We start from the raw sequence: 17,785 nt of genomic DNA on the forward strand, positions 1-17,785 counted from the left end.
AGACCCCATCTGTTGTGTGCTGTGTTCAATCCAGGGTATACCATCTTATAGGAAGAATACTGACAAAATAAAATGAAGAAATTTCTGTTCAGCTATATATTAGTCTAGGTGACTAAAGTCTTCCAATTTAAGATTCTGTGAGTCCTATGTAAGATGCATATTACTAAAATATAACAGAAACTGTAGTAAACGTTTTTACATTCTAATCACTAAACATTGTTATGGGCCAGAACTCTGAAACAAGGATTTGAATCAGTGGAATTGATAAAGACAAGGGTTATCTAGTTTAGCATGATGCTTAATAGTTCAGTACATGTACTTAGTACTTAATATAGTTTCACAAGATTCACACCTATGATAATGGAGTATATAACAGCCAGCAAGGACTGGACGAGATTCAATTCCATCTTCATCAGCCTCATGGTGGCTGGGCTGGCCTGGCCTCCTACATTTTCTCCACTGAAACCAAGACTCCAGTAGGCCTTTAAGAAAGTTAACCAGACCCCAGGAAAGGAAACAAGACTTTGAAAGAGATAATAAAAGATTTGGACTTTAACCCCTGGCAACTCATGTGGTGATTACTGAACTAAAACAAAGGCTGCTCCAAGACCACCAGAAAACCAAATGTGAACACTACATTTTGGCACAAGAACATTACAAAACATCTCTTCATTCCCAATGCATAGCAACCTGTTACTGGAGACCAAGGATTTTTAAAAAATATATTCTTTGTTCTTTGTTCTCAAAGAGAAACCACGACATGCAAGTGAATTGAATTGGATGGAGGAAGAGCTGTGCAAGGTGATCTGCCTCATTTTCCCTACAAAGCCATTTGAGTTCAGTGGCCAGAGATCGATCAATCAAGATGACTAGATGGCCCTGGATGCAAAGAGAGAACTTGGGCTTTTTTAAGATAAGGTCTACAACAGGCCTGGACTTAACTAGTTAGTCAACAAACATTAGGCACTTACTACGTGACAAGCCCTGTGTTAAGACTTAGTTAACCTAAGCTAATTAGTTATCTAAATTATAAAATTTTATTAAAAGCAAACAAAATTTATCTTACTTTTGATGTGGGCAATACCTCCTAACAGACTTGATAGCTAACAGACTTGATATTCATTTTGTCAGAATTTATTTTCTGGTTGTCAGAGTTCATTAAATAGGAGCTGTTACTTGTTAGAAATTATAAGAAATATGTATATTATTCATATATGCAAAAAGACAAATACCATTTAGCAACCATCAGTTTATATTCTAACTTGATATATTATTTCTTTGTTTCCACCTTCTAAATGCCTTTTTTTTTAATTAATGAACACTACTATATCCAATAAATCTTTAATTTTGCATTATAAAAGCTTTCCTTTGTGTTTCAACTATGTCACCATCAGATTTTAAAAATAGCCAATTTGTTAGATTAAATTTTGGCTAAAATCAATTCTTTTTTCAAAACACTCACCAATTTTTTAATCCCTTAATAGATTACAAATAGGGGGCAGCTAGGTGGCACAGTGGATAGAGCACCATTCAGGAGGATTTGAGTTCAAATCTTGTCTCAGACACTTAACACTTCCTAGCTGTGTGACCCTGGGCAAGTCACTTAACCCCAGCCTCAGGGGGGGAAAAAAAAGAGATTACAAATAGTTAATAGACAATTCACACCTACTCTATTTCCCCAAAAAATAACTTCCAACTTTTTGACCTAATCATCTCCTAAACCCAAACATACACATGTGTATGTCAATATACACACATACAGGCAGCAACTAGAAATGCGGCTAAGCAACTATGCTAATCCATACTATTTTTGTCTGTTACTAATTTCTTAAAGACTAGAGAATATATATAGATGATAAGAAAATTACCTGCCACTAGGCACCAAGAATCTCACTGTTATTACAACCAAGTATCCTTCAGGTTTTGTATATTTAATCATTCCACAACAGGCACACTGCTCCAAGAAAATGTAAAACTTTCTGGTACATAACTGCAATTCTTGTATCAAGATGAGGAGTAATTCCTCTTAAGAAATACTAGAGTTCATTTTCCAAATGGATCACAATTAAAAGGAAGAGCCAACCCTAAAAAGATTTTGCCTTCACAACTCAAATATAAAAAAATTAAGACAGCAAGACGCTTTGCAAGTTGTCCTCAAATGCCAACATAAATTCAAAAAAAGCAGAAATAAGTTTGAGTTCAGATGGCAGCCATTTGTAACCAGGAAAAAAAAAAAAAAAAAAAAAAATCTATGTTTTCAGATATATGTCCTCAATCAGAGGCCAGAAACTCAGCCCCTCTCCTGGGCAAAAAGGAAACAAGGCTGTTGGGAGCAATAGTTATTTCTATGATCCTATGCACAGCCGGAACCGAAAGAAGATCGAAGGAGTTTTCATGGCAAGATCTTCACAAGACTGGATGGAGCTCAGAATGTGAGAGGGATGAGCGGGAAGTATGTTTTTGTCTGAGGAGTACCAACAGAGGTGCTTACCTCCTCCGAAGTCTGCGGAGGTCAGGGTGATTGCCAGCTGTCTTTCAGCCTGCCATCCCTTTTGAGGAGAGGGCCCAAAGCTTCTTCTAAAGTCAAGTTCTTACGTCAGGCTGGCCAAAAAGTCCCTGCAATCAAAGAAATTATTGTGGTTTTGCATTTGGCATCTTTTTGCCTCTTTCCTTTGGAGACAAGTCTGTCAGTCTTTGAATGGATATGAACCACTAAAAGCAAAAAATCCAAAAATAGATATCCACCAGAATGTGAAACAGGTCTGAGGAGAAAACAAGTGCCTGAATTGTACAGAGTAATTTTGGTGGATACAGATGACATCTCATCACATTATTAACCTTTCCCTTTGAAAGATCTTGACAACTACATTTCACTAACACCTGCCTTGTCCAGACCAATAGTTATCATAATATTACAATTTTCCAAATAAGAAGTGATTACTCACTAGCCCTGAAGTCAAGAGGACCTGAGTTCAAATACGATCTCAACTTTAACACTTACTAGCTATGTGTAACCCTGGGTAAATCATTTAACCACAATTGCTTCACCAAAAAAAAAAAAAAAAAAAAACTCTCAATGTTACCTGATGAACCCCTAACATCCAAAAAGCAGTATTGTTTATGTAAAACTACAGAATATTAAAGATTAACTTCTGTAATCACTAGACTAACATTTTTTTACTAATTATCTTCAAAAATTCCTACTATAATTAACAGAAAAACCTATTCGACAGAAACAAAGAATACAATCAGAAAATCAACATAATACCCAGTCACACAAAAGGAATCAAACCCTAATGGTAGCTAATTAACATTAACTGAATATTAATCCTGTGTATTTCTTTATTTATTCAACAAGTTATATAAATTTCATTCCTAACAATTTAATCTCCTGAGAACCAAAAATAATTTAATGCCATAATACCTCTTCTATTACACACACACTTTAACCATATCAGTAACAACGTCTGATTCTAAACCTCAGAATTCCCCTTTAATCGTATCAAACAATATTCTCCACACTCTTACCCTCCTCTAAAAAATGACTAAAAAGTACAGCCCCCGAATACCTTGGTTGACTGCCCATTCTATACTCAAAATACAAATAATTCAAACAGAGGAAACCAGGGGGAATTCTGTAACACCACCAAGTAGCATTTTTCACACAATGAACTCTCAATAAAAATAATGAAGTATATATTCTTTACTTCTACAGTACAAAATTCTTCTTGGCCCAAATGCAGAAGTAGGAAAAATTGCAGGAAGCAGATTTAGGCTTGCAATAAAGACACTGCCTAACAATTGGAGTAGATGTTCTTATAACTAAGGTCTATGAACTTATTTTATTTTTAATTTAATTTAAAGTATATATTTTTTGTAACTGTACACATTCAACTTCAAGCCATCAGATTCCTTTTGTAAAACTACACACTACATATAACAGTTTGCACCCAAAAATATATTCCTAAAAAGGGGGTTCATAAGCTTCAGTAAAATGACAAAGGGGTTCATGACTGACACACACTCCACCCCCCAAAAAGATTAAGAACTACTTAACTAGACCTACCAAAAAGTGAAATTGACTATCTTGAAAACCTAAGTTACCCATCACTGAAGCCTTTCAAAGAAAGATTAGTCTCCTATATGTACTTGCTGTCTCCTCCCAATTCCAAAGTAAGCTCCTTTTTGATGGGGATTGCTTTGTTCATTCTACTGGAATCCCTATCAGTTGTAGAAATTCTTTAGACAATTTCAGATACTTTAGACATTCTCAGAACTCTTCTACACTCAACTCTGTATCTAAAGGTCACTGGAATTTCAGAAGTCATCTTCATTGCCTTGAATGACAACACAGCAAGGAAATGGGAAGAATTTCAAGTCAATGTCAACAAGTGATGAGCATTATCATCACTGAAATTTCATTATAGCTAGATCAGCATTCTACTTTAAAGCTTAAATTGTATAGCAATTCTCTTTGCTATTACATTTTCTCTCCTACTTAAAGGGTCTCTCTTAGAAATTTCCCTTGGGACAGCTTTGTATTGAAGTGAAACCCTGTATTTGGAAACTAGCTGAATGTGTAGGCTGCCAATACCTCCCTCGGATGTGATCTGACCCATTATGTCCAAATTCACCTATAGTATCTTAGATTATAATTTAAAAAAAAAAAAAAATGACCACCAAGAAATCCTCCTTCCCAACTATCTATGCTTGCCAGTTCACAAACAACAGAATTCTCTACAAATTAGGGAAATGCCTTATCACACTGAATAGCAATTAACTATCATGACCTAGGGTACTATGTGTTTTCACTGGAAAAACATAAATATTATTCCTTCATACCAGAAACACAGCAAGTTGTTGTTACATGTATGCAAAAAGTTTGTGGCCTCAGGATATGAATAAAGAACCCAAAGAATGATTACAAATTTCAATCTGGAATCTTCTATCTCAGCACTTTTCCTAACTCATGATCAGAAATGCTAGGAAAGAAATCCAACAGCAGCAGCTTTGGCAATGCCCTATTTTCCTCAGCAAGGCTAAAGAATAGCAAGGAGGTCAAAGTTATTTGATCAAAGAGTATGTTGAGAGGAGCAAGGTAACATTGACCTCCTTGCTATTCTTTACCCAAGACATTCTTCTTAACTCTGCATGATTTGCATTGACCCTCCTCATTTCATCTCAGATGAAATTCTACCTTCCACAAGGCTTGCCCACTTTCTCTTGCCTTCCTCTGTTGATTATCTCTATTTTATTCTGTTTGTAATTATTATTATCTTTTTTGTAATTATTTACATGTTTTCACCCATATAAGAATATGAGCTCCTAAAAAAATGGGTCTCTCTTTTTATCCTCCCCAGTAGTTAGTATTATGTGCCTAGCAAATAATAAAATGCTTACTGACTGACTGATTAGTGGATAAAAGGCTCACTGGATGTGGAGTCAGAAGATCTGGCTTTCAGTCATGGATCTGCCATTTAAATTTATGTAATCTAGGGGCCTTTTCAGAATTATGTTTTAACTTTTCTGGGCCTCAATGTTCATATCTGTAAAATGGGATTGTACTACTAGATAATCTGTAATATCTGTGAAAATTGAGTTAATTTTCCCATTTTCCTTAGAATTTTTCCTTCTAAATAAGGAAAACAGATTTGTTCTCTGTTCAGATAAAAAGGCATCACTATAGTTTTACCTGAATTGTGTATGAGGATGGGGAGCCAGAATGTGAGGATATAAAAACATAGATTTATTTGAGTTTTAGGAATATTAATTTAATTTGACAGTTGAGTGGAATTAGATTGGAATGGGAAGAGATGGGGCACAAACATTATTTAATGAACAAGGAAAATTTGGTCCAACATGGATTTTTATTGTTTCACAGCCTTAATCACTGAATGAGTGCAGCCTCAAACTGAGATCTGTTGAAGATTTTAACTCAAAAAGTCCAAGATCTCCCACTTCATCCAGGGCCATCTCCAGTCATCCGGATCTATATCAGGCTATGTGACCTAGGTGCTCTGGAGGAGAAAGTGAGACCTTGCCCGGTCTCCTTCACTTAACCAATTCACTTGCATGTCATGGTGTCCCCTCCCTAAGGTCATGGTTCTCTTCAAAAATGAAGGACAAACAACTGTTTCATTTAGAGATAAAGATGATTTGTTATGAGTAGAGAAGAAAAAATACTCATCCTCAAAATCCCACCAGCATTTAGAATCAACAAGTATTTTTAACACTTCACTTTCAGTAATTCAGCAATATTTTCTCAAATGTTTCCACAAGCCTCCTATGCTTCCACATGAATCCAATTAATCCTCATTTGTCTTTTGGAGAATACCATTTAAAAAAAAACACCTACTTGATACTTTGTAGTTCTCAGCTTTACAGCCTTTTTTTTTTTTTATGGGGGGGGGTCATGGACATTTTTGGCAGTATGATAAAGACTATGAAGCCTTTTCAGAATTATGTTTTAAAATAACTGAAAGAAATGCTGGATTTCAATTAGACACTAGTGAAAATAAAAATGTAACTTTTTTCCACATCAAAATTTATAAAGACCCCCTCAACTTTTTCTGTAGACCCTAGGTTAAGAATCCCTACTTTAAAGAAAGAAAAGAAGTTCAGGTTTCCACAAATTTTAATACTTAGGTATTTCACTCATTTATTTATTCAACATGAATTTAATAATTTCCTCCTATGTGACTGAATGTGCAGTGGTCCTCAAACTTTTTAAATAGGGGGCTAGTTCACTGTCCCTCAGACTGTTGGAGGGTGGGACTATAGTAAAAACATAAACTCACACTCTGTCTCCGCCCCTCAGCCCATTTGCCACAACCCAGTGGGCCACATAAATGTCCTCAGCAGGCCGCATCTGGCCCCCCGGCCGTAGTTTGAGAACCCCTGTCTAGGCACTAAGGATGCAACAGGCAAAAAGTAAACAGTTGCCTAGGTTATCCTGAGGGGAGGTGGGAAGATTGAACAACACATAAGCAGATTATAAAATATAAACTACTAAGTAATTTTGGAGTGGGGAGGTTCTAGGGAAAGGGAAAAAGGGGGTCTACCAACCTGTGGGACCAGTACAGGCTTCCTATAGGAGGGGACCCTGGATGTGGGCTCCGAGGAAAGTTGAAGATTCTCTACTGATTCTATGAGCCAGGGAATTTGGAAGTTTGGAGCTCTCTAATGAAATTTTGCAGTTGCTACTGATTTGCATTTCCACATTGCTTTAGGGTTTACAGAGTGACTTCATAATAATTTCCAAAGATAGACATTGAAGCATCATTACCCAAATGAATAAAAAGCCAGCTGAGGCTTAAAGACATTAATTGATTTGACAAGGTCCAAAGCCAGTAACTTATCAGAAAGCCAATAGTCAAACACAGATCTTTGGATCCAATTCTATCTGCCTTCTCAAATCAGGTTCTACAATCCCTTCCAGGGTCTCAATCATCAGTTTTAGAAATGTTAATGTTCTTTAAACTCAGTCAAGTGTAAGGTAATAATAATAATAATTTAATAATAATAAATAATAATTTAACAGTTATTGAATAAGACTATTGTTAAAACAAAAACAAAAAGCCTGGCACACATTGGAAATATCCCCACTTCTATCCCATTCCCAGCACTCAATATCCTACTCTATAAAACTAAGGCCTAGGCTCTAAAGTCTCTTCTCTTTCTATTTTGATTTCCTGGGTAATGGCTAGCTCGTACTAGGTGCTTAATAAATGCATATTAACTATTAGCTGACTAGATACTTTTCTTAAAGGAATTACATAAAAGAAAATTTAATCCAAATAAAGAACATGAACACACTATATATTTTTATAACAATGCTTAAATTAAGTAAAACCTTTATTTGAAAGAATCATTTTTCCCCTGAGGTATTGCATATCCAATATTATAAAGGAAAGTTAATGAAAAGACATATTTGACACACTTTTTTCAGGAATACATCTAATTAATAAAGGGTCAGGACGAACTAAAGAGATTAACATGCTTTGCTGAATACTTGTTCCCACTATTAACAGTTATGTATACTCCTTTTAACAAAGATAAATAACTCTGTCTCAAATAACAAAAAAATTAGAAAGACACAACAAACAACACTTCCTATTAACAGAAACTGCCTCAACAGGGTAAATGTTCATCTTTGTTTACTGTTCTGCCATACATTAATATATTCTTTGTCTTGTATCCATGAACTGATAAAAGCTGATACCTCAAGAGTATCCCATAATTTGCTTTAAAAGAAGGCTCAGGTTTAAATAGTAGTCACCAAATCTACTACATTAAATAAAATTAAGAAAAAAGAGAACTAAAACTTAAGTGTATTTCTGTATCAAGCTCACTTAGGCTGAAAGCATTGACTGAAACTCCCAAACATTAATTTGCCTTTGGCCTCTTCTGTCTTGAAGTAGAAGGAATGAATACTCTACCAAAGCTGGAATTCATCCGAAACATAACAAAGAATCCTCTTATAAGTCACACAAAACAAGTTCTGATGTGTAAGGTAGGGACAGTAAGGAAAATTTCTCAATCCCACATAATTCCAAGGGGAATACTATGACCAGTAGTCATTTTGGCAACCAGGATCAACCTACACAGATGAAGGAATTGCTGAAGTTTTACCTCAGACTCCAGCAAATTGGCAAAAGTGATAAAAGACATAATTACTCAATGTTGGCAGGAATGTAGAAAGATATACTAATGTATGTATTCTACAATGAAATTATGAATGAGTACTTTTTGTGCTGTAAGAGTTAGAAACAAAAACTGCCCATCGATTCAGAAATGGATAAATGAAATTCAGAAGAATATGAAAATAAGGAAATATTACTATAGAGTAATGATGGATATTCTGAATACAAAGAAGAATGGCAAAGTAAAATAAGCACAGCAGATTAACATAAGACTTGCAAAACTATAAAACAGTCCTATCATCCAGTGAACAATTCTGGAATGTTATTTCATCATAAGAAATAACTGAATTTAAGAGATTCATAAAAATGCTGGGAAGATAACTGAGACAGAATGAAAGAAACAGAATCAAAATAAAATCTATACATATTTACTACAATAGAGTAAAGAAAGATATCAAAATTCAAATCTGTACAATCCTAACTTCAAATGACAAATAACATTAATATACAGGACTTTTTAAAGAGTCATAAAGCACTTTAAATATATTAGCTCCTTTGAATGATGAAACATAGTTCCTTTAATTCAAAAGAACAACAGAAGTACAGAAAAGGTAACATGTTAAATAAAAGCAATGTGTCCCTTTGTTTTGTTTATCCAAAATTCATTTTGAGGTAGGATTCTTTGGTTAGGTTTAATTGAGATATGTTTCTGAGGAAGCTTGTTTTACTCAAAGCTGCTTAGAGATGAGAAGTTTTCAAAATATAAAGGGGGAATTTGTGAAAAACTAAAAATTTTGTTTAAAACATGACCATCCTTCTAACGTGAGTATCTTAAAAATTCCATTTAACAATTCAATGATTTATAAACTTTTTATGTCAGATAATCTCTTTCATCTATTATTTTTTAAACTTAAAACCCCCTCCAACTTCTCTATTGAAAAAAAAACAAAAAAAAAACAAACACTCTAAACCAATGCAGTAATATGTTGTTCTCATTATCAGAAAAGATACTAATATAGCAGAAGTGGAGGAAAAAACTCAGGAATAAAAGGGACCAAGCTCATTCTATATACAATTCATGGTTCAATGTTGCATTATCAATACAGGAGTTAAACACAGGTACAGAAGTTCTACAAGAATTTCCTCACAATTTTCCAACAAAGTAATCCTCAGAATCTCTAATCCCCATTATAGAAAACACTATTTATATAGGGTCAAAGAACAAGACAGGACTTGAGGTGGTTATGAAAAAAGAAATGAGAGGTATTCTGGTTCTTCTTTAGAGAAGGCCAATTCAAATGAGCCTATGTTCACTTTAGTTGATTCATAGGGGGAAAAGAAAAGGCAGGAAAATATTACTCCAATACCTCGGAATAAAGACTAATCATACTTGACCTGAGCCTTCTATTTTTCCTAAAAGTAATGATGACCATATTTAAGGCCCAAGCGCCTTAAAAGTAAAAATTAAGACCCAAATTTGTATGTTCAACTCTCCCACCAGTCCTCCTCCTTCCCCCCCAAAAAACCCTCCAATACCCCAGGCAACATTCAATTATTCAATTACAGAAAAACTGTAAAATCCCTATATACACATTAATTTTATTAAGAATTCTTTCTAAAATGAGTTCATCAAAACTGATTGCTAAAATAGTTTTAAGAAATTCATTGTGTTTTCTTTTCAAGGACAATGATCCAAAGATTTAACACTTTCCACATACACCCCCAGCTCATTATAAAATGAATCAAATTTTAACCTCCATACAATGGGTCCTATAATATATATTTACATTATTTTGTTATTTCAAATGTCATCAAGATACCAGACCAAAAGATTTATGGCTCTAGATAGCAAGATTTGCCTGATTTCAAAAACCAAAATGTTTCTTCTCTTTTTAAAGCAAACTATGAGATCCAAGTCTTTCACATAAACTCTCCACCTATCTGCAAAAGGTTTTACTTAAACATTCAAAAATCAAGAGGATTTTTCTTTTTATATTTCTTACCTTGAGATAAGATCCATAATACTTGGTGACATATGGACTGTCGCACTGGCTCAGCACTGTGATTTCTTGCTGAATGTCTTCAATTTCATCTTCTGCTTCTTCCAAATCAATGATTTTTATGGCAACTACTTTCTGAGTCCGATTGTCAATGCCTTTAAACACCTCACCAAAGGAACCTTTTCCAATTTTTTCAAGTTTTGTAAAAAGCTCTTCAGGATCTGCTTTTAGATTCTATTGTAAAGAAGGAAAAAAGAAGAGGGGTCAGAATTATTTGAACTGTCATAGACATTTTTCTGTTTAGTTCTAAATTTAATATCTATGAGAAATTTTATGAAGAATTAACTATTTTCCTATATTGATTTACAAAGATCAGTTTTCCAAGTTTCGAATATTTAAAACAGCTATATGAAATATAAATTAAAATATATCAGTATCTATAATTCTACAGAGTATTTCTTTACAATAGTAAAAATACCGATTTTAAAAATATAGTGATAATAAAAAATGTTTCAATATTTTCCAAAATAAATGTTTAGACTATTTACTTTAACACAGGGTAGCTGGTTGACAGAATGGATAGAGTACTATAGAACCTAGAGTCAGAAACTGGCATTTTCCCTAGCCGTGTGACCCTGGGCAAGTAAATCATTTAACTCTGTCTGCCTTAGTTCCCTCATCTATAAAATGAGCTGGAGAAGGGAACTGTAAAGCATTCCAGTATCTTTGCCACGAAAACCTTAGTAGGAGTCATGAAAAACCAGACAAGACCACTGAATGTTGTCACCAAATACTATTATCTTAAGATGATTATTAGGATCACTAGTCAAGTGACTGTGGAAAGAGCACTAGGCCTTGGACCTAAGAGATCTGGGCTTCAGTTCTGACCGACTCTACTTAATCTAGGGAAGTCATTTAAACTCTTCCTCTGTGTCTTAATTCATGCTACTGATCCAACTGAGTAGTTGTGAGGAAATTAACTTTGTAAACCAAAGAGCATCACACAGAACCACAGACTTCATTTCAAGATGTAGGAAACTTTTTAGTCCAAACCCCTCATTTTACAAATGAGACTAGGAAAGGTTAAAAGATATTGTCCAAGGTCACCCAAGAAACTAGGAGGAAACCTGGGACTGGGACCACGGTCCTGATTTGAAAGCCAGCATTCTTTTCATAGTTTTCTGCACATAAAAGTATATTATTATTATTAGTTTGGAGAAACAGAACATTATAATGAAATGAACACTGGATTTTTTTGAAAAGGCCTAAGTTCAAAACCTGACTCTACTATTTATCAATTCTATTTATCAAACTAAGGGACCAAATAAACCATTTAACCTCCTTCCCCCTAACAAAAACCCAATTTCTTCAACTTTGCTAACTCATGAACACTATATTTGCAAAAACTATCAATTCATTTTGCTGGAAATCCTGGTCAGAGAGAAATATTCCCCAAATCTCAGAATTCTCTTCTTGCCTGAGATTATGAAATGCAATTTTTTCAAAGAAACAAAATTATGGCTGCCTGTTAAGTTTCCAGACTACCAATAAAAGCCTTTTTATCCATAATGAAGGTGTCACAAGATATGAAGCTGATAAAGAAACATCACTTAAAGAAGGAGAAAAAGAAGAAAAAAAATTGGGGGGCAGGATGGGGGGGAGAGAAGATACAGACATGGAAGGAAAAGAAAAAAAAAAAAAACGGAAGAGAATTCCATGAACTATGAGCAAGTAAACTAAAAGGATAAGAATAAATTAAATCAATTTCAGTTACATTTTTGGTTAAGTGTTTGTGCCACAACTTAGGTAGCAAGAAAACCTCAGTTCAAATTTGACCTTAGAAACTAAAGTGATAGAAGGCAAATCACTTGTGTTCCTCAGTTTCTTCAACTGAAAATTAGGTAATAATAGTAATAGCACCTACCTCACAGGGTTGCTATTAGGCTCAAATGGGATAATATTTGTAAAGTGTTTAGTACAGTATCTAAAACATAGTAGGTGTTAAGTAAATTCTTGCTCCCTTCTCACCTCCATCCCTCTTTATAATACATTGCTGCTTGAAGGAAAAGCATTATGCTTTCTAAGCTGAATTCTTTCTAAACCAAGAGTTCTTAAATTCAAGTGTACGGACTTGAAAAAATAGCTACATAATTAGTTACCTTTGAAATCTTATTTAAAAAAACAACAACATTATATTGAACAGTCTACAGACTTCACCAAATTCCAAAGGGGTTCATAAAATAAAGGTAAAGAACTTTTGCTCTAGAGACATCCCATGCCCCAAGAGTGTGTCCACTGAAATAAAAGTATGTAATTTCACTCTTTTCCCATATGGTCCCATTTTATATGCAGTATAGTTATACAATTAAGACATTAACCTAAAAAATGAGACTTACATTATCTTATTTGATAAATGAAGGTTCATGCTAAACATAAATTATGTTTCTATCACCTATCTCACCAGACTGTTGTAAGGAAAAGTAACTTTATTAACTTTAAAGCACTATAAAAATGATTTGTCACCATTATACTTCATTATATTTTATTTCTTTTAGAATAATCACAGCATGGCGATTATGGAGATCATGAAAACCTTTCAAATGTCTTCACAGACATTAAATGCAATTATTCAGATAATGGAAGGCAGAGCCTCCTTCTTTCCATGGTCAGGTGAAAGACTATGATTGTGAAATGTTTCACATAATTTTTGCTGAATTCTTTCTTTTTCAGATTTGCTATGAGATAAGGCTGGTAATGATGAAGGGCATATTCAGAAACAAATATGATAAAAACAAAATATTAACAATTTTTAAAATTAAATGTATATAAGTATAAAAGTGAAAAAAGTGCAAAGTCACTGACACTAGGTCAATCTAGAATTTATTCTGCAGCCTTTCAACAAAAAGTTTTTTGTAGAATGCACCCTCATTATGCATAAACTTATTTATAAATGATGCATATGTATTATAATACTAATTTTATAATTATAACTTATGCAAAAAAAAATTGAAGACCAAGATTAAGATCAAATGGCATTTGATCCTATAGTCAATAGATGACCCCTGGAATTGACAGAATACGAGAGTGCCACAGAAAGAAAGGTCTACTCTTTAGAATAATCAGTTTGACAGCTATGCAGAAAATTGAGTGGAAAAAGGAGAGATATGAGAGGATGAGAAATTAGGACGTTACTTAAAGAATCTAAGAAGATCTCAAGGTTGTGCTATATGAGTAAAGAGAAAGCAGATTAGGTGCAAGAGACAAAAAATTTCCAATCCTGGAAAAGCAATACTAACTTCAATGGCAATGAAAGACAAGTTAAAAGCTGGAAAATAATGTTCCAATTTAGCAAACTGAGTGCTGTCCTTTAAGTTTCAGATAGGTTAGAAAACAATTATTGAGAACAACTAACTTCTGCCACTGCATTAAAAAAAAAAAAAAAAAAAAAAAAAAAGCATTTCCAGAAGTCTGCCACCTATAAATTTAGCACTACTGGCTTTCTTTTCACATCTGTTCTCTAGGATTCTAAGTAATTAAGAGCTCTTTGTCACCGTGTTTGCAGCTAGAAACCTGGCTGAAAACTGTCAGTTAAGAATGAAGACATATGCTCTGATAGCTTGACACTAAATGCAGTTATGGTTCTTTACCTCTCTATTTCCTGTCTTTTGGCAACTCTTCCTTAAGCTTATTACTATCTAGTGCTTCATCACTACATAGAAATATAAGCCAAAAGACATGTAGCTACTTCAAAAAGTTGCCTCATATGCTATTTGTCAGAGCTATTCCTTTCAGAATTTTTTTTAATTTATTTTATCTGAAAAAACAAAGTAGGAAAAAAAAGAAAAAGAAAAGGACTATAAAACAAAATAAAGCAAAACAAAGGAAAACACTGTCATGTGTCTAGAGAGCATCAGGAAAGATTGAAAATATATAATAACAAATTAGCAGATCAAAAAAATATATATATAATAATACATTAATGTTATTTATTATTATATTATTATTAATATATAATATTAGTAGAAGAAATTATAGTCATGAATGTGCATTTTTTTCTTTACTTCGTTGTAAATTATTCTTTGGTTCTCCGCTGTGTATCTTATTCTTTTTCCCCTTTCATCATCCCAAACAAGCTACAGCTAAGAAAACATATTTATATATACATATGTATATATACATACACACACTCACACATTCATACCTCACACACAATACTTTTCCTATCCCAGATGACTCTAATTGAATTCAGCTTCACAATTTGCTTTACTATTATTTAACCTCCCCCCATCCAAGGATCCCTTCCTTGTCCTTTTCCCCCTCACCTTTTCTTTCTTCATCCACCCATCCCTCCCCACTTATTTCTTTACAAATTTTGGAGAGTGCTATATCTTTCATGGTGTAGATGTAGTATTGCCTATTGAATCTATTTACCATGTGAGTAGCCTCCCTTTCCCTCTAAAGCCTGTGTTAATTCTTCTTCTGCACCTCATTTATATAACATTACTATTTTTACCGTAATTCTGCCAATCTTTCTTTTGAGCTACCCTATTGTTGATGTGAATCTTAAACAAATAGTATACATTTCCCATGTAAAAAAAAAAAAAAAAAAAAAAAATGTCCATGTTTAAATAGTTTGCCAGGTTAAGTTCCTTACAATTGATCTTGCATATTGACTCTTATATTAATGCTTTGTTAAGTTCGGGTTTGAATGCTAGAAAAGTCCTGAAAATCTTCAAGTTTGTTAAGTGTTCTTTTTTTTCTCTTTCAAAATTATAATTTTGCTGGATATGATAGTTTTAGCTGCAGGCCTGTTTCATCAGCACAGCTGGGTAGCCTAGTGTACCCAATCAGCCCAGGTTCACTCAATCCTCCCAAACTCAAATCTCTACCTGACAAACTGAAGGTCTTGAAGGTGAAAGTCTCTATGGTTCCTGCTGAGACTCCAGCTATACCTAGCTAGTCCAAAGGTGCCTGCTCTTCACCGGATCTATTCCCAGCCCAGGTCTTTCTTCAGATCTTTTCGGGTTGTAACAGGACCCCTGTTCTGCCCCAAATCTTCCAGAATTTCCCTAGTCTATGTCGCCCTAAAGAGTAAATTTGTTCTATTTATGGAGGAAATCTGAAAGCTTGACATTTACCCATCTACTCTGCCATCTTCCCAGAATCCTCACCCCAGAATGTTTTTGATACTGGGGTGGGGGTAGTTCAGATTAGTATCATGAACAGAATGCAGGATTCAGAGTCAAGACCTTGATCACAATTCCAGTCCTCCTCCCTGTTCCCCATGTGACCTTGGATAAGCCTTTGAAAAATAAAGGATCTGGACTAAGGCCACTAAGGTCCCTCCAGCTCAAAATGTACAATCTGCATAGTGTTCTCCAGTTTGCAAAATTAAATTAAATTTCCTGAAAATAATCCAGTGAGATTGGAAGCATAAGTCATAGTATTTTAACATATTATCACTGGTAGCATGAGTCAACATTGTAGTTATTATTAGAAGTTTAAAAGTGCCTTTCCATAAACTATTCATAAGGATTTTTTCCTGAAAAGCTTACCTTAAATTAAAATAGACAAGCTACTTGAGTTCTCTCAAACCCATTCATAGGCTTGATAACTAGGCTTACTACACTATTCCTCTAACAAATAGGGGGTGCTAGTTACTCACCACGAAAAAGTTAAGACAGAGGAGAGGTGCTAGGAAAAAGTTGTTTCAGCAAAAGGCAAGGAGTAGTCTAATAAGTTTAAAACAACCAAGGGAAATTTTATTTCACCACTGTAATGCTCAGTATGGGAACTCCTTGGTATAGAAGAAAATAGCATTACTTGAGAGTCAAAGAGCCTTCCACCCCAACTTTAGGCAAATCATTTAATTTCCTCGCATGTAAAAAATTAAGGAGTTGGACTACATGGTCTCTGAGGTCCCTTTCAGTTCTAGACTTAAAAGTCATGATCCTTTGACCTTGGATAAATTACTCAGAACTTCTTAGCACTTATTTCCATTCTTAGAAAGTAACTGGAATTGGACTAAATATCCTCTAAGGTCCCTTAAAACTAAATCCAATCTATAATTTAGCAAGTAAAACCAAGAGCATCAGGGGCAACTAGGTGGGGCACCAGCCCTGAAGTCAGGAGGACCTGACTTCAAACCTGATCTCAGTCACTTAACACTTCCTATCTCTGTGACCCAGGGCAACTCACTTAGCCCCAATAGCCTTAGCAAACAAACCAACAACAACAAAAACAAAACAAACAAACAAACAAACAAACAAAAAAAAAAAACCTAGGGCATTTTGCTTGAGATAAGCAGAAGTTAAATGACTGGGGATTGAGGGGGAAGGAAAGGCTTTAGGGATCTAATATTAGAGGGTACTATAGACTTCTATTAAATAAATGAAAACCAGACCATCAGATTACTTTCTCTTCTGTGCCATCCAATGTCCAACTGACTTTCTGGAAGAACGTTTCTCTTCAGTCGGTTTCCAATGGCTTCCCGCTGAAGCACATTCCAGTCTTGAAAATTAGCTGAGTATCAGAGTAGCACAGGTCACCTGGGGCTGTAACTTAAATAGATGTACACTAACCCCAGAAGTTGGCTAAAGAACAAAGCAGTACACTAGGAAAGCAGCCCACACTTCTTTGGCTTCAGTAGAACACTTAGTAACCCCAAAGCATCAACAAAATAGGCCAGATTTGAGCACCTTCGTGGTGAAGAGACTATCACCAAAGTGGTCAGTCAATCATTGAGTTCTCTGACTTTGGATGTTCCTAAGAGTCTGTTAACTGAATAACTGAGCTAGAACACCTTTTTTTTCTTTCAAAGATTCTCATTCAATTATTGTTCTATAAGAAACGACCAGCAGGATGATTTCAGAGAGGCCTGAAAAGACTTACATGAACTGATGCTAAGTGAAATGAGCACACAACCAGGAGATCACTACACAGCAAATATTATATGACTATCTATTCTGATACACGTGGATCTTTTCAACAGCAAGGTGATTCAGGCCAGTTCCAATGATCTTGTCATGGAGAGCATCATCTACATCCAGAGAGAGTACTGTGGAGACTGAGGGTGGATCACAAAATACTATTTTCACATTTTTGTTGTTTTTTTGCTTGCATTTTGTATTCTTTATAACTTTT

The 17,785-nt window shown here is 34.6% G+C and overlaps 1 protein-coding gene across 3 annotated transcripts in view; it reads right to left on the bottom strand.

Annotated features, from left to right (window-relative positions):
• The window catches only part of STK24 (serine/threonine kinase 24), a 126,493-nt gene that overhangs the window by 66,724 nt on the left and 41,984 nt on the right, over positions 1-17,785 (bottom strand). For 2 of the 3 annotated variants that reach the window (XM_074299402.1, XM_074299403.1), the window contains exon 2: positions 10,646-10,876. In XM_074299402.1, the coding sequence (XP_074155503.1) occupies positions 10,646-10,876 (231 nt within the window). Of the gene's footprint in view, positions 1-10,645; positions 10,877-17,045; positions 17,446-17,785 lie in introns of those variants that run through there. The other variant, XM_074299404.1, reaches the window with a different exon arrangement.

This window comes from Sminthopsis crassicaudata, chromosome 3, assembly GCF_048593235.1.
Source record: "Sminthopsis crassicaudata isolate SCR6 chromosome 3, ASM4859323v1, whole genome shotgun sequence".
NCBI classification, from domain to species: Eukaryota; Metazoa; Chordata; class Mammalia; order Dasyuromorphia; family Dasyuridae; genus Sminthopsis; species Sminthopsis crassicaudata.